At 62.3% G+C, this 22,687-nt stretch overlaps 3 protein-coding genes across 10 annotated transcripts in view; 2 read left to right on the top strand and 1 right to left on the bottom strand.

Moving 5' to 3' along the window:
* Window positions 1-2,779, top strand: part of TMEM175 (transmembrane protein 175) — a 41,831-nt gene extending 39,052 nt beyond the window's left edge. Inside the window, exon 15 of the mRNA XM_057309541.1 lies at window positions 2,426-2,779. The gene's annotated coding sequence lies outside the window, so the exon portion shown is untranslated. The remainder of the gene's footprint in view (window positions 1-2,425) is intronic.
* Window positions 2,780-7,285: 4,506 nt separating this feature from the next.
* IDUA (alpha-L-iduronidase) lies at window positions 7,286-21,136 on the top strand. Of its 2 annotated transcripts, XM_026485935.4 has the most exons (14): window positions 7,286-7,541; window positions 8,322-8,462; window positions 17,488-17,573; window positions 17,721-17,828; window positions 18,106-18,201; window positions 18,295-18,497; window positions 18,599-18,778; window positions 18,878-19,094; window positions 19,451-19,663; window positions 19,744-19,865; window positions 19,943-20,068; window positions 20,139-20,215; window positions 20,602-20,702; window positions 20,877-21,136. In XM_026485935.4, the coding sequence occupies exons 1-14, from the start codon at window positions 7,387-7,389 to the stop codon at window positions 20,981-20,983; spliced, it is 1,932 nt and encodes a 643-aa protein (XP_026341720.1). In that variant the 5' UTR covers window positions 7,286-7,386; the 3' UTR covers window positions 20,984-21,136. The 2 variants fall into 2 exon arrangements, 1 of the variants encoding a protein (XP_026341720.1); XR_006408277.3 differs by lacking the exon at window positions 7,286-7,541 and having other exon boundaries at window positions 8,186-8,462; window positions 20,139-20,219; window positions 20,877-20,979.
* Window positions 8,174-16,142, bottom strand: SLC26A1 (solute carrier family 26 member 1). Of its 7 annotated transcripts, none has more exons than XM_048211841.2 (6): window positions 16,047-16,142; window positions 15,659-15,786; window positions 14,647-14,818; window positions 12,220-13,620; window positions 11,423-12,041; window positions 8,174-10,702 (listed from the first exon to the last, which is right to left on the bottom strand). In XM_048211841.2, exons 4-6 carry the CDS (start codon window positions 12,726-12,728, stop codon window positions 9,179-9,181), a joined length of 2,652 nt encoding a protein of 883 aa, XP_048067798.1. In that variant the 5' UTR covers window positions 12,729-13,620; window positions 14,647-14,818; window positions 15,659-15,786; window positions 16,047-16,142; the 3' UTR covers window positions 8,174-9,178. The 7 variants fall into 7 exon arrangements, with proteins under 7 accessions (XP_048067798.1, XP_048067800.1, XP_048067802.1 ...); XM_048211843.2 differs by having other exon boundaries at window positions 12,212-12,713; window positions 12,845-13,620; window positions 14,647-15,786; XM_048211845.2 differs by lacking the exon at window positions 16,047-16,142 and adding an exon at window positions 14,117-14,262 and having other exon boundaries at window positions 12,212-13,620; window positions 15,659-15,793.
* Window positions 21,137-22,687: the final 1,551 nt, after the last annotated feature.

Here is a 22,687-nt window from a genome sequence, read left to right on the forward strand (position 1 = left end):
AGGGCTAGGCCCCAGGACTGACCTGCCTCCTGACCCTGGGAAGGTTATAACCTAGCCATGGTGCCTGAGAAGGCACAGGTTTCTAAGGAAGACCACTCCGCACCATGCAAACTACAGCTGACTTCTTAGGAAACAGGACCTCAGGACATATCTCTCCATGCGTGAGAAAGCAAGGAGGTCAGAGGAAACACCTGGAGAAGGGGTATCGTGTGCCCATTTCTGCAGAAGTGTAACTGTGCTCTCTGATGTGGCATGCCAGCAGAAACGGCAGACGCTGCCATCAACCCTTCCCGTGAACTTCTTGGGACCCTTCCAACACAGTTAGCAGCTTCTAGTGGACCCTGAAACATCTGTGCCTGGAGAACAGCGCTCCTCAAGGATCTGGGGACACGCTCCGCGCCCATGTCTCTGGGGAGAGCTTTGCCCCTCCCCCTTCTCTTCCCTCGGGTCTCAGTAAGCGCGGGCACTGGGGGCTTGAACAACATCTACTTCTCACAGTTCCGGAGGCTGGAAGTCAGATCGCGGTGGAGCACGGCCATGTTCTGGTGGGGGCCTCGTCCTGATTTGCAGGCGGGGGCCTTCTCATTTGGCTCCTCACAGGGCAGGAGAGGAGGGTCTCTTTTTCCAAGGGCACTAACCCCCCCGGCCCACACTATTGCCCCTCGGAGGCCCCGCCTCCAGTACCATCCATGGGGTTAGAGTTTCAACATATGACTCGGGGACAGAATCAACGTGCTGTTCAACTGCTCAGTCCGTGGTACTTTGTTACAGGAACCCTGTCAGACTCGGCAGAAACAGGCCCCGGGCATGATTTGGTGCGTGGCGCCTTACGCCCCCCGTTTTGTTTTGAGTGGCGCGGAAGGTCTCTTCACCGCCGGTGCGCTCTCTGGCCACGTTGCCGGGGACACCACGGTCTGTCCCTTCCGCTGTGAATGGGCCTGTGCGCTGGCGCCAGACTTTGGCTGCGAGGAAAAATGCTTCCAGGAGCTGTGGTCCATGTGCACACACGTCCCCTGGAGTGACCTTGAGGGGCCATAGGTCATGCTGTGCTCACCTCTAGCAGATAACCCCGAAGAAGAATAAACCCACAAAAAACGTAAGTGTATACGCCCACCAGCAACGTCGAGAGTTTCCTCGGCGGCACCTCCGTGACGGCTGCGGTCTCCCAATTTCAGCCTTCCTGGTGGGTTTGGTGTGGTTCTCACTCTTGTCCTCACGGATCGACCTGCCGTCTGCGGCTCTTCCTGGAAGGCCTGTTCGTTCAGTGTCTGGATCAGTTTCCTACTGAGCATCTTCTCCTTATCGACTTGTAGTTACTTACACGCTCTGGAGGTGACGTCAACTACAGTCCACTCCGGCCACCCGCGGCTGCCACGCTCACGCGGGATAACGGAGTCCGCGAACGCGCAACCCGGGCTGCTGGGGCGATGCAGGGTCAGCTTCCTGGGAGCCTCGGTCACAGTGTTTTTATCAACGGCTCAACACAGAACCCTGTGCCGTGTGGCTTCTGCTAAAGGCACCTTATCGAATACACTGTTGACTCATCAAGGAACCATGAGGCCGACATCACCGTGCCTCATGCCTGAACAGAACCCTCCCAGCACACGGTTTTCTCTGGGGCCCGTCACAGCCTCTGGCCCTTGGAACCCTGGGAGAACATCAGCACCACGCAGGGGGGTCATCTTAAGCAACGGAGTCACCAACCAAAGGCACGAAAATGCGGGACATGTGGCACTAGACAGACAACGGACAAGACGCTTGTTTCCAGCACGAGCTGAACCGAGAAGGCAGGGTGCCGCCTCGTCTCCGGGAACGTCGGGCCACGCTCCGTCTTGGATCGGCCGCGGGCGTGCCGGAGTGCTGCGTGTGGGCTTACGGACACCTTTCGTGAGCCCGTGAGTTGGCGATCCCAGGATCCGTGAATCCTGAAGTTCCCTGTGTCAGCCCCGCCTCCTGCACACCAGGGTGGTCCTGTCACTCTCCGTGTGGCTTTGGGTGAACAGGCCTTCTTAAGTTTTCACTGCCTCCAGCGGATCACCCTTTCCTTTCCGGGGAGGGCCTTTGCGTCCTGTTCAAGCACTGCCTGCCCTGAGGCCATAGAGATGCTCCTGGCTCCACGTTTCCAGCTCCCAAGGCCACCAGGCCTGCCTTGGCCGTGTGGGTGAGGCAGGGTCCCAACACGGCGACCGGCAGCCTCTCTCTTCCAGAAGGAATGCACATCGTCACAGAATTAGATTACATCACGTATTCAGAATGAGATAAGAAGTCATAAGCTTTTAGAGATGGACTAAGAGCACAAACACCACAAAATCCAGAAAATACCACGATTCTTACTCATAACTGCAGGGCACTCCACTAGGATACATTATTCATCGTCATTTTTTATTGTCTCTTCTCATAACAATTTTTCAACATCATTTTCCAGGGTGAGAAGAGAAGGAGAACCAGCACCTCTAACAAGGCTGATTGAAAACAGCGTCGTGACTGCTGTTCCAGCCAAGTCCTCGCGGGACCGACCACTCATGACTCACAGCTCGTACCCGCCGTTAAGACTGCCGTCGGGTTTGGAGAGACCTCGGACGAGTGTGCTTCATGTACAAGCCGGAGACTCTGGGATGCTGCGTTTTCTCGGGCGGTGAAATCTCAAATGCCCTTACTGATCTCAGGAACCCTCTTACGTCATGTCCTTGTCCCATTGGCTGTGAGGGTTCTATGGTATCTTGTTGATGTCAGCGTTTCCTGTTAAATCAGCAGAATGTTTAATCCCGTTCCAAAAGTCCATGTGATTCACTGCTTCTGGTTAATTGCCACGGCTGTTCCTGGAAGCTGTTTTCTGTGCCAGGGTGTCTGGCATTCTCTCCACAAGGAAGTGACGTGTATACTCTGCTAAACCCCAGCTGATGTTTCCACCACTCAGCTTCCCCTTGGCCAGATCCTGAAAGGCTCCCCGCCTCCCCAGAACCACCCCAGCTAGAGGGGAAGTGTGACAGAGGGAGCTGGAGGCAGTGTGGGAGCTGCTGTGGTCCTAGTACCTTCCTTTAGCAAAGTTTAGAAAACCATCTGACCATACAGCCAAGGCCCCGCGGGGATCCATGCTGTTGTGTGGACCTGCTGTGTCTGTCTTTGGCCAGCGCCACAGTGACTCTGCTCCCCGGGCTCGACCGTCCGGATCTAACATAGCAGAAGCCCCTGCTTGGGCTCAAGGTGTGGGCGGGACATGCTCCCTTCGGAGGCCTCCTGCTGGCCTTCTCTATCTTCTGGAGCTGTGTTCTTTGCATTCCTGGGCTTATGACCCCTTCCTCCATCATCAAAGCATAGCATCTTTACTCTAAAATGTATTTCTTTTTAAAAGATTTCTTTTTAAAAGATTTTATTTAGGGGCACCTGGGTGGCTCTGTCAGTGAAGCGTCTGCCTTTGGCTCAGGTAGTGATCCCAGGGTCCTGGGACTGAGTCCCACATCGGGCTCCCTGCTCAGCGGGGAGTCTGCTTCTCCTTCTCCCTCTGCCCCTCCCCCTGCTTATGCTCTCTCTCTGTCGAATGAATAGATAAAATCTTTAAAAAACTGAATAAAGATTTTATTTATTTGAGAGAGTGAGCACAAGCAGGAGGAGGGGCAGAGGGAGAAGGAGAAGCAGACTCCCCGCTGAGCAGGGAGCCCCACTCGACTCGGGACTCGATCCCAGGACACCAAGATCATGACCTGAAAGCAGACGCTTCACCGACGGAGCCACCTGGGCGCCCCCACCCCCAGGATTTGTTTCAATCAGACATGGTAAGGTAACGGAAATGGAAACACCCACCTTTGGAAGGATAATTCATTTCTTAAGTTTCCCAAGAGAAGGGGGTACCCCCCACCGTGCGGGGCCACAGGGGAAAGCACCAGTCAGAGTCAGAAAGCAGAAGCAGGAGCGAAGGGAATGTGGCCCAGAGCCTTTATTGGGGTTTTCCCAGGAAGGAATGGGGCAGCAGCAGGCACAGGGGGTAAGTTTAGAATCAGGTACTTTGAATAATTTCCGCAGGCCTCGGCTATAGTGGCGGTCCCTAGTTGTCCAGTATATGGCCGTGGGGTGATGTGGGGCAAGGGGGTGTTGGCTTGGCGTGTCGGAGAGGTGAAGGGTGGGTTGGGCGTGTGGGCTCTCTCCAGGAACCGTGTAGACCCAGGAGGGGCACTGTCTCCAGGACCAAGGCTCCAAATGCTGCAGCATCGAGAATGAGTTAGATGAGCAAGTACTGGCCGTGGAGGAAAACTGTTACCTGCCCAGAGATGCGAGCCAGGTTTTGTTTAAGGGGGGAAACAAGCTTCTGCCCTAAGAGAAGACACGGGGAAGGGATGCTGCTGGGACTGGAGCCGTCCCAGGGGGGCTCCTGCAGGCCCTTCCCTCCCAGTTTCCTCCTGTCAGCAGAGGCAGGAGTAAAAAGCCTAAAACCAGAAAGAAGAAAAAGAAGAAGAAGAGGGGAGAAGATACAGGCCTGATTTTGCCTGTTCTTTCGCCTGGAAAAATTAGGAGCATCACCACAACCCGATGATGTGGCCCCCCCATTAGGGGCCCCACACCTAGTACCCAATATCATTAAAATTGTATCCAGCCGACTAGTCAGTATTTTGCTCTTACTGGGGGCTGAAATGTCCAGCTCTGCGCTATTCCAGCAGCTCATCCGCCGTAGTTACTTCCACACCTGCAGGGACACGGCACACCGCTTCAGGCTGCCCACGGGCGTGCCACCGTCCCCCAGCGCACCTTCCGCCAGACGAGATCCTGGCCCAGCCTCCTCTCTCCAAGATGGCGCCCTCCTCCAAGGGGATTCCTGGGACACACTCGTTAGGACACGGGGCTCCAACCGCTTTTAGTCCTGTTGGGTCCCGCTGGCAACACATTCTTCCCCAGGCCCCTGGCTGCCTGGGAGCCCCTCGGGACTTGGGGCCTCGGGGGCAGGCAGGCCGTGTGAACGGCACCTCCAGCCACCATGTGTGACCAAGCCCAGTGGAGCGATGCTGCCAGGACGTCCCCGAGCGTGGACAGGACCCACGGCCGGCACTTTAGCCCAACTTCACGCAGGTGGTCTGAGTGGGGGATGCTCTGGGCAACAACGGCCCGTCTTCACACGGATGATGCACTGTCAGGCCATTGCCTAAAAACCGTGCCCTTCAGAGGCAAGAATGCTGGGGATCTCTTGCCTCACAGATGCCAAAAATATAACTTAACATTGCGCACGTCTCCAGATATACTAAGGCCACAATATGAGTCCTGACTAAGACACGCTTACCCTTTGGAGGTACAAACGTTACTCACACAGGAACCAAGACACATGTCTTGAAACTTCCACGTCCCTGAGACGGTCCGCAGAACCAGTTTCACTGAGGGACGCAATGGTCTTCTTAAACAATTCCTCTTCACATCCCAGTCCAGTCAAGGGACCCCTAGTTGAGTATCTTGCCCCAGGCCTTCAGCCCCCTTAATTAAGGGCCCTTTGCCCAACTCTCACCTCACAGCAACCTGAAAAGCTTTCCCACGGTCCTTCCCTGTACTGAAGGGGAGATGCGTTCAGCCTCTGTGTAATGGAGACGCGTCATGAGGCTCTTTGCTGATCCCTCCCCACCCCTCGTGTCCCTGTGTGGCCGGGGACGCAGTGCCCGGCTTCCTGTTTCTTGGGACCCTTCACAGCAATCATTTCTGTGTGTGTCTTACCATCCCTGCACACCTGGTTACAGCAAATACTGAGTGCGCGTCGTAGAGCAATCCCCGAATCTCTCTCTCTTCTAAGGTCTTTACATGGCCGCTCCCGTGTCAAGTCTCCCTCTGCCTCCCCCACAGGGACGCTGTGCTGACACTGAGGGCCCACTGGGATCATCCGGGATTATCTCTCCATCTCAGGATCTTTCCCTTAATCACACCTGCAAGTCCCTCCAGCACGCAGGGTCACACTCAGAGGTCCCAGGATTAGGGCCACGGACGCCGCTGTGGGATGGCCGGTCACGGTGCATTTACGTCGCTCTCAACTTCTGTGTTACTGCCATGCATGTCAATTCTCTGGTGTACCGCAGCCCCAGAAGACGTCACCTTATGGTTTTACAAACCACTCCTCATTAGGTTCATATATGGCATACTCTTCCTGTACCCCCGGGCTGTGCTGGATCATTCTGCTTGGGGGGCACCAGGTACCGTCTCCTTAGGTAAGCGCCAATGGTGACCAATGCCCCCAGAGTCCATTCTCCACGAGGTCTTTGCCTGACCTCCTCTTTTGAAGTACACTTCTTGCTGGATTCAGATTTCTAGCTTACCAGTTGTGTATTCCCAGGACTTTGACGTTTTCATTTCATTGTGTATTGGTTTCAGCTGCTTCTGTGGAAAAGTCAGTGAGCTTGGAAGACACCTCGTTGGTCTTTGGTTTCAGCCCTTCACAACGATGTGCGTGGGGCAGCTTCTTTGCGCCTTTCCTCTTGGGCTTCCCCGCACTTCTTGATTCTGTGGCGGGTATCTTCCAACACTTCTAGAAAATCCCCAGCTCTCATCTCTGCAAGTACTGTTCCTGTCACCAACCTGAGGGACTGGTCCATAGGCGGCCTCCAGGGATGGGGTTCTGCTGTTTCGCGCAGGAGGGTGCCGGCACCCAGACTCTTCGCAGTGTGCTGAAACGTCGGATTGCAGAAGACACAGTGCCGAAGGACGTGCGGGGCTTGTGTGCACAAGGCCAGTTCCCCCCACACGCATGCCAGGCCACCCTGCTGTCTGTCCAAGCCAGCTTGTGCCCTGACCACACCTGCTCCTTGTCACTTGGCTGTGCCAAGTCCACACCCCAGGGGCTCACCTTTGACTCTGCTCCTTCCCTCCCGCCCCCTGCATCCAGTCCACCCGCGGTCCTAGTGCTCATGTACCAAACGTGTCCCACATCCGACCACCTGTGCCCACTGTCCAGCCATGGCAGGTCGGAGCCATCAGGTAGCCGCCCGACCCGTGCATTAGGCTGCTCCCCAGCCTCCGGGGCGATCCTCCGAAGCATGAACCAGACAACGGCTCACACTCAGGCCCCGGGACGGCGGAGCGCTCTTGCAGGAGCCGGGGAGCAGGGCCCGCGGGTACTGCCTTCGGCCTGGGAAGACCGAGCCACGCAGGGGCAGAGTTCCAGGACTACCCAGGCTGGAGCCCGGCGGGTACCCCCCTTAGCCCCCGCCCACTCGCCGGCCCCGCCCCGCCGCGCCCGGGTTCCGAGAACCCATCCAGACCCGGCCCACCTCCCGCCCCCCCCCCCCCCGCAGCGGCGGTCACGTGGCGTGCGACCCGGAGGCGGAACCGGCCGGCGCTGCGCAGACCTGGGCTCCCGGAGCGCAGGGGACCCTCTGGGCCTGCGGGGACCGTGCACTCCACCCCGCGCCCCCGCGCTCGGCCATGCGGCCCCCGCGCCCCCGCGCCCCGCTGCTCGCGCTGCTGGCCGCGCTGCTGGCCGCGCCCCGGGCCCTGGCAGAGGCCCCGCACCTAGTGCTCGTGGACGCGGCCCGCACGGTGCGGCCCCTGCGGCCCTTCTGGAGGAGCACCGGCTTCTGGTGAGCGCTCCGCGCGGGGAAACTGAGGCCCGAGAGGCCCATCTCTCCTCCATCCCGCCGCGCTTTCCTCCCGAGCCCGGACGCGCTCCCTGCCCGTGGGCTTCCTGGACCCCCTGGTTGCATTGGAGAGACCCTTGGGCCCCCAGGCCCATGGCGCGCCTTAAGCTCTCCGATGTGAGCGAGGCCGCCCAACCCCTATCTGTCCCTGGCCGGCCTACTCCTTCCTCTCGGGTCCGCCTTCAGTCAGACTGGGGTTTTTCTCTGTCAGGGGGCTCCAGGTGGTGTTTTGGGTGCCACGAGGGTTTTTCTGAGTGGGTGCCCTGTGAGGTGGAGGCCTGCGGACAGGCCCTGAGCTTGCCTGGTGGCTGCCTGGGGCAGTGGCCCAGGACACTGCTCTTTGCTGCAGACCAGGGCCCTCCCGAGAGGGCAGCCGCAGTGATGTCAGACATCCCTGTCGTGGGACCTGTTCCCCAGCTCCCTGTGTCTCAGACACACCCCTGTGTCTCCCACCCTCTGTGTGGCCTGCTTCTGGCTGAGATCACCTGGCTAAAGGGGGAAGGAGCAGGGTATTGGGATGTGGTCCTCTCTCCTCGGGGAGCCCCTGATTTCCATAAACGTGAGACTTCATAACATTCCTGGTGTTAGGAATTTTATTACATCAGGGACAATAACATTCATTGGCAGGCACTCCCCAGTCCAGCTGCTGGAGACGGGTGTCCTGGGCAATCCTGGGCCCTGTCCATGGGGACTTATGCCCCATCCCCCTTGTTCTGTTCCCAGCCCCCCACTGCCTCACAGCCAGGCTGACCAATATGACCTCAGCTGGGACCAGCATCTCAACCTGGCCTATGTGGGTGCTGTCCCTCATGGTGGCATTGAGCAGGTCCGGACCCACTGGCTGCTGGAGCTCATCACAGCCAGGTGAGTGATGGGGACAGCTGGCAGGGCCCCTTTATGGAGGTGAAGACCGAGGCTGAGTAGAGGACCACATCCTGGTCTCAGGATCGCAGTGGGGGCGGTAGGGAGGGGGGTCCTGCTCTCAGAAGCTGTTGCCCTCACACTTCCCGGCAGGGCGTCCTGTGTGGAGGAGGCCGTGTGGGGCTGTGCTGGGTGCTGCGCCAGCGTTGTGGCTGGACCTGGCACCAGCGAGTGTGCACCCACATACCTCGCGCCATGTGCTCGTGGGTCAGGCTTTGCCCGCGACCAGGCACTGCCCCAGGGCTGGGCTGATGTTGTATTGGTCACCCCCCCTTTGGCCCTGCAAAGCTCAGCCCAGCCAAGGCGTGAGACGTAAGGAACACTTAGGTGTGTGTTTGGAAGACTTCCGGAGACACAGAGACCCTCGGGCCCCTGGCCAGAGCTGCTGCCTCTCGCCCGTGGGACTGGGACTGGGCAGGCCAAGAGACCAGTATCCCGTTGGCACCTTGATGGCCTCGGGGCCTTGTTCCAATAAGGCGGTGACACCCAATAAGACGCGGACACACAGCACGCGGGCCACTGTGCGGTTCGTTTCAAAGGTGCAGCTCTTGGATGTTCAAGTGTCGGGGTCCTCTGTGTGTTCCCTGGGTCCTCCAGGGGGGAGGGGCACAGCGTCACTCTTGGAGGGGTTGTGGGGATCGGTGTTGGTGCCCACTCGGCTAGAGGGCGGAGTCCGTGGCTGCCAGCGCCCTGTGGCGGGCTCGGGCCCCCTGCACGGCGCTGTGCACACTGTGGAAGAGCTGCCCCTCCTCGGCCACGTCCCCCCGGTCCTCCCCCAGGAAGCCGCCTCTCCTCAGGGTGTCCCTCACCAAGGGGCTGCAGCAGGCCAGGAGCAGGGTGATGCCCAGGGCCCCGTAGTCTCGGCGCAGGTCCTGCAGTGCGGCCACACCGGCCGCGTCCAGGAACAGCAGTGGAGCACAGTCGATGACCACGGCATGGAAGCTGGCCGCCGTGGGCACCAGTGCAGCCGTGCTGGTCACTGGGTCCACGCCCTCAACAGGGTCTCCCTCAGTGAGCCTCGCCTCCAGGCCCCGCTGCTTCCTCCTGGTGGCCGCGCGCCCTGCATCCAGCCCCGTGAGGCTGTAGAGTGACCGCAGGAAGAAGTCCTTGTTGGCGTAGTAGAGCGGCCCCCCAAAGCGGAATATCCGCACCCCAGGCTCCGGGACCAGGCCCTCAAACTCCGCGGCGTCCTCATAGAAGCCGGAGTCCCCAATCTGAGCGAGCAGGGTGGCTCGCGGGCGCTGCGTGCGGCCAGCCAGGCTGAGCAGAGACAGGAGGACGCCGGCCAGCAGCCCGACCTCGACGCTGACCAGCACACAGGTGGCTGCCGTGGCCACCCAGACCAGCGCGTCCACGGGGCTGAGCCGCCACAGCTGCGGGACGTCCCTCACCTTGCGCAGGGCGCCCCGCAGGCTGACGACGATGACACAGGCCAGCACGCAGCGCTGCAGGTCCCGGAACAGCGGTGCCAGGGCCAGCAGCACCAGCAGCACCACAGAGGCGCTGACCACGCTGGACAGCTGCGTGCGGCAGCCGGTGGCCGTCTTCACCAGGCTCTTGGACAGGGCGGCGCTGGTGACGTAGCAGTGGAAAAAGGCAGGCAGCACGTTGCAGCAGCCCACGGCCAGCAGCTCCTGGTTGGGCCTCACGGAGTAGCCGTGGCTCCGGGCGAACATCTCTGCCAGAGAGATGGAGAAGGCCGAGCCCACGAGGGCCAGGGGCACGGCATCCAGCACCACACGCCGCATCAGCCCAGGGTCTGGCACCCGGGGGGCCACGAAACCAGTGGGGATGTCACCAGCCACGCTAGAGCCAAAGCGTTGGTGGAGCTGTCCGAAGTGGGACACGAGCGTGGCCGCCACGATGACCAGTAGCTCCGTGGGCAGTGGCACCTTCAGGCGGTGCCGGCAGCGGTCGGAGAGCTCCTTGCCGGCCAGCAGCACGGCCAGGCACGTGGCACTGGTGACCACGTCGCACAGGTTGGCCTGCCCAGCGTTACGCAGCAGGCTCAGCCACGTGCTGACCACCATGCCTGGCCCTTGGTGCCGTGGGATCTGCACACCTAGCAGGTGCCTCAGCTGGGAGGTCAAGATGGTCACCGAGGCCCCCATGGCAAAGCCATCGAGCAGCGGCTGTGAGAGGTAGGCGGACACGAAGCCCAGCCGGAGGATGCCCATGAGGACCTGTGGACAGAGTGTGGTCAGGGCAGCAGGCTGCCTGGTATGGCTGAGGGGTGGCCGCAGCACAGAGCCTAACACCCCTTCATCGCTGCTGCTTATTTCCCGGATGGACTGCCCAGAGTCCCCTGCATGCACGTGTGCCCGCGCACATGGCACAGCGGACACTGGAGGTGCACACATGGCCTCGTATGCTCGTTTCTTGTTCTTTCATGCATGCAGGCTCCGGGCATCGGAAAGCAGCTCCTTTCTCCCGTCCTGCGAGGGGCGCTGACCCCCTCCTGGGACACCTGGGCCCCCTGGGAGGGTGTGACATTGGGGTGGACAGGACAGGCCTGGTTCAGGAGAGCCCTGGGTGTGGGGAGGCTGCAGGAAGAGAGGCAGCCTCTCGGGGTCCCGCCTGGGACAGGAAACGCAGGGGAGCTGTGTGGGCCAGTCAGGGACGTCTGGAGCTGAGCCGCCCTCCAGCCAACTATTCCTGTCCAGGCCACTGCTAGCTGGACAGGGACCCTGTTCCGGGGTGCCCTCAGACCCTCGGGTGCCCCCGTCCTGAGATGCCACCCCGTGCCCACTTCTGCCTGTTCTGTCCTGTCCTTGCTGGTTAAACTCACCGTCCTCGGAGGCCCTGACCCTGCCCTGCCCTGCACTTGGCCCTTCTGTGTGGGCAGTGAGCCCCGGAGGGGCCCGCTCCCCGCTCGGCAGAACCCCACCTGGTCGGCCCCTCACCTGGTAAATCCCAGCCACCAGCGTGAGGGCCGTGGCGACGCGGATAGCGTAGCAGTCCTGCTCGCAGTCCTGCGGCCTGAGCCCCGCGATGGTGGCTGAGGCGTTGGTGCTGCTGCCGTTGTCCCTGGGCCCGGGGCCGTCCAGGGCGGGGCCGAAGCCAGCCAGCAGCAGCTCGCGGTCCACCACCTGGCCCACCATGAGGCAGAGCAGGCTGAAGATGCCCACGGAGACGTGGTGCGAGGTGCCCATGAGAAAGTAGATGAGGTTTGCGAAGAAGGACGTGTACAGACTGTAGATTGGCTGCAGTCCAGCCAGCAGGGAGTAGGCGATGGCCTGTGGTACCAGGATGATGCCGATGACCAGCCCGGACATGACGTCGCCCGCCAGGGCCTCCCGCGGGCGGTACTGGCACAGCCAGCGTGTGGCGGGCAGCAGACCCTGCAGGAGCGCCCAGGCCCTTCGCGTGCTGCACGTGCAGCTCTGCCACAGCCTGGCTTTGAGCATCTCACGCAGGCCCAGGGGCACCGGGGACCGCCGGCGGACCAGCACCGGTCCCCCGCCCTGGGGCACGCGCTCGGTGGACACGTCCATCCCGGTCTGCCACACTCCCAGGGAAAACCTGCAAAGGAGGTGGGCGTCACTGCTGGGGTCAGAGGCCAGTGCAGAGACCCAGCCCTACGCGTGGCCCAGCCCGGCTCCCCTGCTCACTGTCCACTTCCCCACGCAGGCACAGGCCCCTCCATCTCCCATCCAAACCACCACGGTCCCCTCTGGCAGTCCTTCCATCACCTCTGTACCATGGGCTTGGAGGAGGAGGGCTTCCTGATGCCCCCAGTGAACCTTGGAGATACTGGGACCCCAAATCTGTGCTGGGGAGGGCGGCGCTGGCCACCCCTTGGTCCTTGTGGCAGAATTCCTGGGACGTGCTTTGGGAGAGGGATCTCGGCGGCGGCCAGCTGGGAGGGAAGTTGAGGTGACTGGCGTGTGTCCTCCGTCCGGCTCCCGGGATTGTGGGGTACCCTTTCCCAGGTGTGTGATTACATTCCACAAGTGTGGGACTGCCCCTTGTGTCCCAACGGCAGCTGGCCTTCCAGGGCCCAGCCTGCTCTTGCCTTCTCACCCTGGGCCCAGGACACAGGGCCTGGAGTCTCCCCGGGGTGTGGAAGACGGCTTGGCACAGCCCCCATGAGCTCCAGAAGGACGCCGAGGTGTGTTTCCTTCCTGGGAAGACCTCAGCGCACAGGCGTCTCCCCCCGCCGAGCCCCCAGAGTCCAGGTGTGTAGAGCGAGGACTGTTTAAACGACATCTGCCTTGTGCCTGAGGGCCCTCAAAGAGACCCTCCTCCCCGTCACCCAGAGAGCTGGCCTCTCCTGTCGCCGGGGGATGTCACGGTCCTGCAGCAGGGCCCCGGGATGATCTTACCTGAGGGAGGCCCTCGCAGGCTTGGTGGACTGGAGCGTAGCGAGGCAGCTGGCCTGTCAGCCCTTCGGGGCCGGAGTCTGCCGGCCGGCTGGGCTCTGGCTTCTGTTGGCCGGTGGGGGAGTGTGGGCAGCAGGGGTCTGGCGCAGAGCTGGAGCCAGGAGCCAGGTCACGGCAGGTGTGGCGCCCACCGCGGGCAGTGCTCCGTGGTGACCATCTGACTGCTTGGCCAGCTGGGCTTGCGGTTAAATTATTTACCCCGGAGTTTGCTGAGTCATGGGTTTCCCCCCAACCAGTGTTACCTGAGCGGCTACTCCAGGGAGTTGTGCTGTAATCAGGGACTCACAATTGTGTGGGCCTCTTGATAAGCTCCCAGTTGGGCCCCCGGTGTGGGACAGGGTGGGCGAGGACACCCAGTGGCTGGAGCAGGATGCTTGGATTCTGGGGTCCTTGGGGGAGGCGGAAGGCCCACGAGCCCAGCCAGTCCTGGGACAGGGCACGGGCAGCAGGGGACCCTTCCGCTCAGGGGCCTGTCACTGTGGTCCCCACAACTAACCAAGGGTACGCAAGGAGGAGAGGGGTGCCGGGGGAGGGGCCGGTCTCTTCACCCCAGCCCTGGCCATCCTCCCTCCTGTGCCGTGAGACAGGTCTGGTCCCCGCCGGAGCACAGGCCAGCTCGGCACTGGGCGGCTGTATCCTCGGCCTCCGCTCTGTGTGCTTGTGTGGAAAGCAGGTGTGCGGCCGCTGCTAAGTGTGTGCGCTTGCACGCATGTGGGTTGCTGAGGGCAGGAGGGTCAGCAGGCATCAGGAGGCAGTACCAGCCAGGTGCGCCCTTCTTGCTGGGGGGGGGGGGGCACCGGCATGACTGGCGGGTGCACCGCGTGAGCAATGGCTGGCGTGAAGGCACGTGATGGCTTTAGATGATTACCCTCGTGCCCCACAAATGATAGGACTAACCTGATCTCAGGTCCCCCACCTCTTACACTGGATAACTGAGGTGGACTTCCGTCCCTGGGATCTTGAAGGATTATGTGCGGAAAGGGGCGCATCCCGCGGGGCTGCTGTAGCCCCGTAGCCCCTAGTGGCCTTCCCGCCCCAGGACACAGCCTAGGGTCTTCCCTCCACCGACCCCGCACAAAGTCCAGCCCAGGACCCACTTGGCCCCTGGTGGCGGGCTGTTTGCCCTGATCAAGAGCCTTGGCCGCTCAGAGCTTCAGGCAGATAGGCGCTCCTCGGGGTGCAGAGGGGAGAGTAGCTATTGAGGAGGGCATGTACCTTTATCTCCTGCCCCAGCTGCTGGCAAGGGGACAGTGAGAGAACCCCCTGGGTGACCTCAGCGCCCTTGGGGTTGTGTGACACAGAGGGCTCCTAGACGGCCAGGGGCAGATAGACGTGGGTGTGCTGGGCGATGGGGCTGGGTGCTGGATGGGAAGATGGAGAGCAACTGGCCTCTCCCGCCAGCTGGCCCTGAGCCTGACACCCTCCCATCCCCATCCTCAGACCGAGGCTGTGGGTTCCCTTGGGGGACGGGTCTGTCGGCCCGCCGCGCCCCCCCCCCCCCCCCCCCCGCACATGTCCCCCTCTGAGCGCGCGCGCCCCAGGCTGGCCTCGCGCACCGCGCTCCCCGCCCCGCCCCATCCTCCTGCTCCGGGAGCGCGCACCTCGCGTCTTCGCCCCGCGCACCCTCCGTGCGCGCCCCCCACGCGGCACCCCCACCGCCGAGCACGCGCGGCACCGGGGTCCTCACGCCCCCGCGCACGTGCGGCCCGGTCCCGCCCCGCGCACTAGAGCACCGGAGCACTCACCAGGCCGGGTCGCAGCTCTGTCCTCCGGCGCAGGCGCTGAGGCCCTGCAGTGGGGGGCCTTGGTGCAGCCCGACCGCCGCCGCTGGGGCGCGCGTGAATGAGCCCTTTGTGCAGCCGCCGCAGCCCCAACCCACGTGCCAGGTGCAGGAGGCCTCGAGCCCAGGTTCCGACCCTTCCAGGGCCGCAGAACGGAGGCTGGTCGGTGGAGACCCAAGCCTCTCTGCAGTTCACCTCACCGCTCAGCCCCCTCCCTAAATGAGGTCTCTCAGACCCTCACTCTGACCGGGCCAGGCAGAGGGAGCCCAAGGACTGCTCCCTGGGGTTCCTCGGCCGTGGGTCATCTCTGAGGTGGGCTTTGGGGCCCTGGGACAGGTGTATTGGCCCACAGGGTATCCTTAGCTGTCGAGGCTGGCTGGGCCAGGGGACGCTCCTGTGCATCTAGGGGGACAGGCTGGGGATGCCTGTGCGTTGGGGCTCCCCTGTGGTACCCGCTGGCCCAGGACGCCATGCACAGGAGCAGCATGTATCCGAGGCCTGCTGTGCACCCGGTGTGTGCAGGCTGGGCTGCAGGGAAAGCCTGGAACCCCTGCACATGCCTTCACTTTCCACTTGGTCACCCCATCACCCCTGCCCACCCCCTCTCCCACAGTAGTGGGACTTTGGAACTGTCTGCTGTGCACATTTAATTTTTACCCAAGTGCTTGTTAGTTTTCTTTGCTACCAGTCGTGACCTTTGGATGGGAGGAAAACGGGTGAGGGAGGTGATCCCCGCTGCCCACAGGCTTGTCCTGCTGGGTCCCAGAGGTAGGAGGACACAGCCCTTGCACAGAGGGGCCAGCGAGGGAAAGCAGAGTGCAGGGCTGGGGGGGGGGGCGGGGGGGGGGAGCAGGAGGCAGTCGCGTGCGGTGGCTTGGCCTGGTTCAGGGGTGGACTTCGAAGGCCAGCAGGCTCAGCCTTGACCCTGTACAAAGCAAGGCGAGGGAGAGAAGGACGTGGGGAGGTGTTGACTTACCCGCGTCCTCACCGTGTCCAGGGAGATGACCGTGGGCCAGCCAGGCTGTGCCGTGGGATGGGGAGGTTGACAGATGAAAAGCTGTTCAGGGCCAGATTCCGCGGTGACCCCACTCCGCTCCTCCCCAGCTGCCACAAGAGGGCGCATTGCAGGCCTCCTGCCCCTGGCCACCTCCCTCCCTCCGACGACAGACAGACGGAGCAGGCATGTTCTCAGGGGAAGCCCTGAGGTGCCTGCCAGCCCGCCTGCCTGTGCTGCTCACGAGGCAACACCCCCCAGTCTGGGCCACCCCCAGGCTCCGTGCTAACCCTGCACGACCCCCCCGGAAGGCCACCAGCTTCCTCACGCAGCCCCCAGTGCTGGGTCCACCCTTGGATGCCGCCTGTACCTCTACCCGCCTAGCTGCTCGAGCGCAGTCAGGCTTGTGCGAGACGTCCCCCGTCCGTCTGCAGATGTTGTCCCCTCTGCCTCCTAAATCGTCTGCTCCAGCTCCTCCCTATGCCTTTGTGGCCACTGCCCCGTCCTGGCGCTCCACCTCTCCCGGGGGACCTTTCCAAACATCATGGCAAAAGGGAACACTATGAGGACAGTAACAAGATCAGCGGTTGTCAGGGGTTGGGGGGAGGATGAACAGGTGGAGCACGGGGGCCGGGGGCCGGGGGTGGGCACCTGTCCTGATGCCCTCGTCCAGACCCACAGAATGTGCGCCACCAGGCGTGGCCCTGACGTCGTCTGTGGACTCTGGGTGATGATGGCGTGTCCGTGGAGGCTCGTCCACCGTAACAGACGCCCCACTCCGGTGTGGATGTGGCTGGTGGGGAAGGCTGTGCCCGTGTGCAGGGGGGAATGGGAAATCTCTGTACCTCCCTCTCAACTTTGCTATAACCTAGAACTGTTCAAAAAAAATTCTTAAAAACGAAGTCATGGCACTTTTCTCCTTGGATCTCTGACAGGGCTCCCCATTTCACTCTGAGTCAGGGTCCCATCCTCACCTTGGGCACAAAGACCTAGTCTGTCCAGCCTGCACCTTGTTCTGCTCCAGGTCCACACCATGCTTTCTGCTGCTTGATCACAAGTTTACTCCTACCTCAGGGCCATTGCATATGCTGCCCTATCTGTTCCCTGGCATTCTCATTGCTGGCTTTGTCTCACTACTTGGTAGGTCTTAGGTGTTACCTCAGAGAGGCCCTCCCTGCCTGATCCTTTGCTCCCTGTCCCTTCCCCTTCATGGTACATCTGATGTGTTCCTAAGATTCAAATAGTTGTCTGTTGGTTTCTGTCTCCTCCCAGAATGTGAACCTGGAGGAAATTGGGCCCCAGTCTGGGATGAGTGTAGTTGAGTGGGGCGCTGCCCTTCTCCCTTTTCTGAGTGTGGGAGGGGGAGAGGAGTCTGTTGAGACCAATCTGGAGCCCTGGCCTCCAGGAGGTGTGAAGAAGCAGGGTGTGGCATCCCCTGGGTCCTGCCAGGCTCTTGTTCCATGGTTCCCCACTCCACAGTCAGCTGTCTTCAGGGTGCCTTGTTCTCTCCTGCTCCATTCTGTTGTACCTTTCCCAAAAGACCTGCCTGCCCTCTGCCACCCCTGAGCCCAAAGCTGTTCTGAGCTCCTGAAGGCTTGGGGGTGGGGTTCCACTACAGGCACACTGGTTCATACTAGGCTGTGAATGACTGATAGGCTTCCATCATTGGTGTTTTCCAAAGGGAGGGACCCACTGAGGAGTCTGGATCTGAGACCTATGTGGCACCTTGCAGGCTCTCTACCTAATTGAATGTGGCCACAGTTCCAGCCTGGGGCCCAATTTCCTCTCCCCTGACATTCCCTGTCCTACAGAGGGTCAGCTGGGCAAGGCCTGAGCTACAACTTCACCCATCTGGATGGGTACCTGGATCTTCTCAGGGAGAACCAGCTCCTCCCAGGTAAGCAGCCAGCCCTGCCCTCTGCCCTCTAGTCCTGTCCCCTCCCCATGACCTGACCTCTCTGGGTCCTCAGTGGTTATATGTGGAGGACTGGCCTCTGTGTGGGCAGGCGGGGCCCGGGCTGGACGGCCACTTCATGTGTTGCAGGCTTTGAGCTGATGGGCAGCCCTTCCAGACGCTTCACCAACTTCGAAGACAAGCAGCAGGTGTTTGAGTGGAAGGAGCTGGTCTCCCTCTTGGCCAGGAGATACATTGGTGGGCAGGGCACAGGTCCTGGAGGGACAGGGTGGGCGCTCCTGGGCAGGCTTTCCTCCCATACCACCCAGGCTATGAGCTTGGTCTTGTCTATTATGAACCCTGAGCCAAGGTCTCCTGATGGGGAAGGAGGCCTGGCAGGGTGCAGTGGGCTCATATGGAATCAGATACCCTTGTCACGGCCAAACATCCAGCAGTAGGCAGGCCTCCCTGTGAGTTGGGATAGGCTTGGCATCCCCGTGAGGGGGCCATGGGTGACAGTGGGGACACTCTGCAGGTAGGTATGGACTCTCACACGTTTCCAAGTGGAACTTCGAGACATGGAATGAGCCAGACCACCACGACTTTGACAACGTGTCCATGACCATGCAAGGTGGGTGGTGCCTCCCGCGTCCTGTGAGAGGAGAAGGGGCGGGAGCAGCCCCTCGGGCGCCAGGGTGTGGACTCTGAGTTCCCTCCCACCCAGGCTTCCTGAACTACTACGACGCCTGCTCCGAGGGTCTGCGGGCTGCTAGCCCGGCGCTGCGCCTGGGCGGCCCCGGGGACTCCTTCCACCCCTGGCCACGCTCCCCGCTGTGCTGGGCCCTCCTGGGGCACTGTCACAACGGCACCAACTTCTTCACGGGGGAGCTGGGCGTGCGGCTGGACTACATCTCCCTCCACAAGAAGGTACAATCGTCCCCCCACCCCGCGCCCCCTGTCCCTCCGCCCGCCAGGGGACCCCGCCTTCTCAGAGTCACGAGAAGTCGTTCTGAGGCCAACCCCCGCAGGGCGCGGGCAGTTCCATCTACATCCTGGAGCAGGAGAAGGCGACCGTGCAGCAGATACAACGGCTCTTCCCCAAGTTTGCAGACACCCCCATTTACAACGACGAAGCGGACCCGCTGGTGGGCTGGTCCCTGCCGCAGCCTTGGCGAGCCGACGTGACCTACGCAGCCCTGGTGGTGAAGGTAGGCCGGCCCCCAGGCCCTACCCCACGAGCGGCTCCTGACGCGGGGGGAGGGTGCGGGCGCGTGGCCGGGAGGTCTCCAGCGCCCGGACGCCTGCAGGTCATCGCCCAGCACCAGAACCTGCTGGTGGCCAACACCAGCTCCGCGCTGCGCTACGCGCTCCTGAGCAACGACAACGCCTTCCTGAGTTACCACCCGCACTACTTCACGCAGCGCACGCTCACCGCGCGCTTCCAGGTCAACACCACGCGTCCGCCGCACGTCCAGCTGCTGCGCAAGCCCGTGCTCACCGCCATGGCGCTGCTGGCCCTGCTGGGTAGCCCCCTCCCTCTCTGCGCCCGCCCAGACCGGAGACGGATGAGACCGCCGGGTGCACCCTGGGCGGGGCCAGGACCAAGGCCTGGGTCGGTCGGGCAGGGCTGTCATTCCAGGCCCTTGTGGCTTGTGCAAAGGCCCCAAGGCTGGGGAAGCACCGATGTATATGCCCTGCGGGGGGAGGGGAGGTTCTTGCCCCTCCCGCCCCGCTTCCCCAGCTCAGTGGGTCACGTGGCTGGGCCCTCCTGGGGCGGGACCCCTCATGGAGGGGAATGAATGAGGGGAAGCCAGGCCCGGGGAGGGCGGCGCGGGGAGGCTGTGGTTCCGCCTAGCGACAACCCCACCCCTGCCCTGCAGACAGCGAGCAGCTCCGCGCGGAGGTGTCGCAAGCCGGGACGGTGCTGGACAGCAACCACACGGTGGGCGTCCTAGCCAGCGCCCACAGCCCAGCAGGCCCCCTTGACGCCTGGCGCGCCACGGTGCTGCTCTATGCGAGCGACGACACAAGCGCCCATGCCAACCGCAGTGTCTCCTTGACCCTGCGCCTGCACGGGGTGCCCCCAGCCCCGGGTGAGCTGGGGTCCCAGGGAAGGGGTGGCTCTGCAGGGGGTGGGCCCGGCGAGGCGTGGCTCCAGTGTCCGGCTCCGCAGGGCTCGTCTACGTCACGCTGTACCTGGACAACCAGCTCTGCAGCCCCCATGGCGAGTGGCAGCGCCTCGGCCGGCCGGTCTTCCCCTCCGCAGAGGAGTTCCGGCGCATGCGCGCAGCGGAGGTCCGAGGGCAGGGTAGGGGTGGGGGCAGGGCGGCTGTCGAGATCCCAAGGCCCTGAGTACCAGTCCCTGTCCCCAGGACCCGGTGGTCATGGCGCCACGCCCCTTCCCTGACAGTGGCCGTCTGACACTTCGCCCGGAGCTCCGGCTGCCCTCGCTCCTGCTCGTGCACGTGTGCGCACGCCCTGAGAAGCCACCAGGCCAGGCAAGTGGCAGCCCCCTACCCCGCTGCCCAGGCTCCTCCAACCCCCCAGTCACTGAGCCTCTCCCTGCAGGTGACCCGACTCCGTGCTCTGCCCTTGACCAGGGGGCAGGTGCTTTTGGTCTGGTCCGATGAGCATGTGGGCTCCAAGTGCGTGAGTGCATCACGGCCACTCCCCTAATCCCCATCCTGTATGAGCTGCTGGTCACGCTTATGCCTGGTGCCTTGGGGCTGCAGTGCCCACGTGGTCCCTCCACTGTGGTCCTCCAACTCCTCCCCGCCTCCACCGCTCACACCCCCACTCCCGCTGTTCTCGCAGCCACACAGATGGCCCAAGACATCCCAGCCTGCTCGATCGGGGGTGGGGGTACCTGCAGGGAACATTGACAGGTGGCACTTGTGCTCCAGTCCCCTCTCTTCATCACGTGTGGCCTGTCATCATGGCTGGAAGAGGGCCAGGAACCCGGGGAGGGCTCAGGGAAGGGGCTGTGAGTCTACCCTGGACGCCAGCCCTGGTCCTGACTGACCATCTCCAGGTGCCTGTGGACGTATGAGATCCAGTTCTCCACGGACGGTGAGGTGTATGCTCCTGTCAGCAGGAAGCCGTCAACCTTTAACCTCTTTGTGTTCAGCCCAGGTGTGCCTGTCACCCTCTGCCCTGCCCTCAGCTGCCCCATTTCTGGGCCTCAGCACAGTGTCCCGTGGGGTGGGGTCCAGGGCCTTGCAAAGCCCAGAGTTAGGGAGCTCTAGGAGTTTGGGGTGGGTTCAAGGGGGCGTGCACTCAAACACCTGTGTATGTTTGCCTCCCCAGACACTGTCGCCACCTCTGGCTCCTACCGGGTTCGAGCAGTGGACTACTGGGCCCGGCCAGGCCCCTTCTCGAATCCTGTGCGATACCTGGAGGTCCCTGCACCATGAGGGCCCCCACTGCCCTGTGACCGTGAGGCTGTGCTGACCCGTGAACCTGGGCGGCCAGGAGCCGAGATGGGCTGGACCACCAGCGGCCCATCGGTCGGCTCTGTTCATCCTCTCCTGTCATCTTGCTCAACCCCTTAAAGTGCCTTTCCACTCCTTGGTCTTGGGCTTGGCCTTTGTGGACGGGCCGAGGGCAGACACAGGATCTGGCTGGAGCATGGCCTTCCCCACCTCCCTTCTCTTCAGAGTGCCTTCTCCCACCAGGGGAACCAGGGTGGGGGGCAGGCTGGGCACAGGGAGACAGGTCCAGATGCCATGAGGATGGCTGCCCTGCCTACCTGGGGTCTCTGGCATCATTGCTGGGTGCAGTGGACCCCATTCCTGTCCCCTGCCCATTCTGCAGAGCAGGAGGGGGCCCACCTGGATCAGCTTGGAGCACAGATGGGAATTCACCTTCTGAGGCCCAGGCAGGCTGACCCCTGCACTCCACCAGTGGGAGGTAGGGTGGAGCTTCCAGGCTGTCTGGCCCCAACTGTGGCCAGCAGCAAAAAAGGCCCACAGTGTCAGCTGTGAGCCGTGCCTGCCCCCACAGCCATCCTGGTTCCACATCTGAGCCCAGAAGGAGACAGGTGGCATGCTGAGATGAGGATGACTGGGGCTGTTGACAGAGATGTGACGGTGGGCGGGGGGCTGCATGGGGAAGTGCAGGACCCCAGGATCCTCCCCACACCCACCCCCCACCCAGGGCCAACAGAGCACGTGAGGGAGGACTCACCGGTCAAGACAGACAGGTGTGGTAAGGCCACCTGGTGAGAAGCAGAGACCTTCAGCCCAGGAGTGCAGCCAGTCTGGGGGGCCCTGTGAGCAGGGGTGGAGGTGTGGAGGTCCTGATACCACTCTCCCCACCGCCCTCCGGGGCTACCTTGGGCTTAGGGCTGGGGGAGGCGATGCGGGTCTAAAAGGGTCTGAAAGGGCAGATGGAAGATGAGGCCCGGTCGACCCCTCTGGCTTCCCACACCTGCCAGCCTGTCTACGCCAAAAACTCGAGGACCGCCAAGTCTCACCAGCTGCCTTACCACGGGTGGGAGAAGTCCGCGCGATGACGCTTCCCTCTGAACCCCACAGTCAGCCCCTGTTCCTTTGCTTGCTTTCCCGTGTGGGTACCTTAGGGCTCAGTGCCAGGGGGCCCAGCCCTTGCGTCTGTGGGGCACTGTAACCTGCTGGCTACTGTTAGTGTACAGGGGGCAGAGGGGCTCCAGGCATGGTGCTGCTGCCCGACGAAGCCCTGTCTCCGCCGGCTCAGGCCTCGTGACGAAGTGCAACCCCCTGCCAGCCTCAAGGCCCCAACTACAGAAGTGTGTTCTGTCCCAGCCCCGGAGGCCGGAAGTCTGAGACCAAGGTGCGGGCAGGGCTGGTTCCTTCCGAGGCCTCTCTCCCGGGCTCGCAGACAGTGGCCTCCTCCCTGCCTTCTGTCCTCCTGCCGTCTCCCAAGGACGCCAGTCCCGCGGGAGTAGCACCCACTCTCATGACGGCACTTTCATCACCTCCTCGAAGGCCCTGTCTCCAAATACAATTCTGTTTGGAGGCACTGGGGGTTAAAACGTCAACGTAAGAATTTGGGGGGGAGTGAGTTCAGCTCCTAATAAGCACGGACTCCATTTCTCCAGGGTGGTTGGGATCCATCACCCCAGTAGGAAAGCAGCCTCT

Source organism: Ursus arctos, unplaced genomic scaffold (assembly GCF_023065955.2).
Source record: "Ursus arctos isolate Adak ecotype North America unplaced genomic scaffold, UrsArc2.0 scaffold_9, whole genome shotgun sequence".
Lineage (NCBI taxonomy): Eukaryota > Metazoa > Chordata > Mammalia > Carnivora > Ursidae > Ursus > Ursus arctos.

What these genes read in the sequence shown, in the direction of transcription:
- IDUA (XM_026485935.4), top strand. Translation starts at nt 7,387, where the DNA reads ATGCGGCCCCCGCGCCCCCGCGCCCCGCTGCTCGCGCTGCTGGCCGCG. An exon ending in CTTGGCCAGGAGATACATTG is followed by an intron (nt 17,829 to 18,105) that starts GTGGGCAGGGCA and finishes GACACTCTGCAG; the next exon opens with GTAGGTATGGACTCTCACAC. An exon ending in ACATCTCCCTCCACAAGAAG is followed by an intron (nt 18,498 to 18,598) that starts GTACAATCGTCC and finishes CAACCCCCGCAG; the next exon opens with GGCGCGGGCAGTTCCATCTA.
- SLC26A1 (XM_048211841.2), bottom strand. Translation starts at nt 12,728, where the DNA reads ATGTCGTTTAAACAGTCCTCGCTCTACACACCTGGACTCTGGGGGCTC. An exon ending in CCTCCTCCTCCAAGCCCATG is followed by an intron (nt 12,042 to 12,219) that starts GTACAGAGGTGA and finishes CCTCCTTTGCAG; the next exon opens with GTTTTCCCTGGGAGTGTGGC. An exon ending in TGGTGGCTGGGATTTACCAG is followed by an intron (nt 10,703 to 11,422) that starts GTGAGGGGCCGA and finishes CTCTGTCCACAG; the next exon opens with GTCCTCATGGGCATCCTCCG.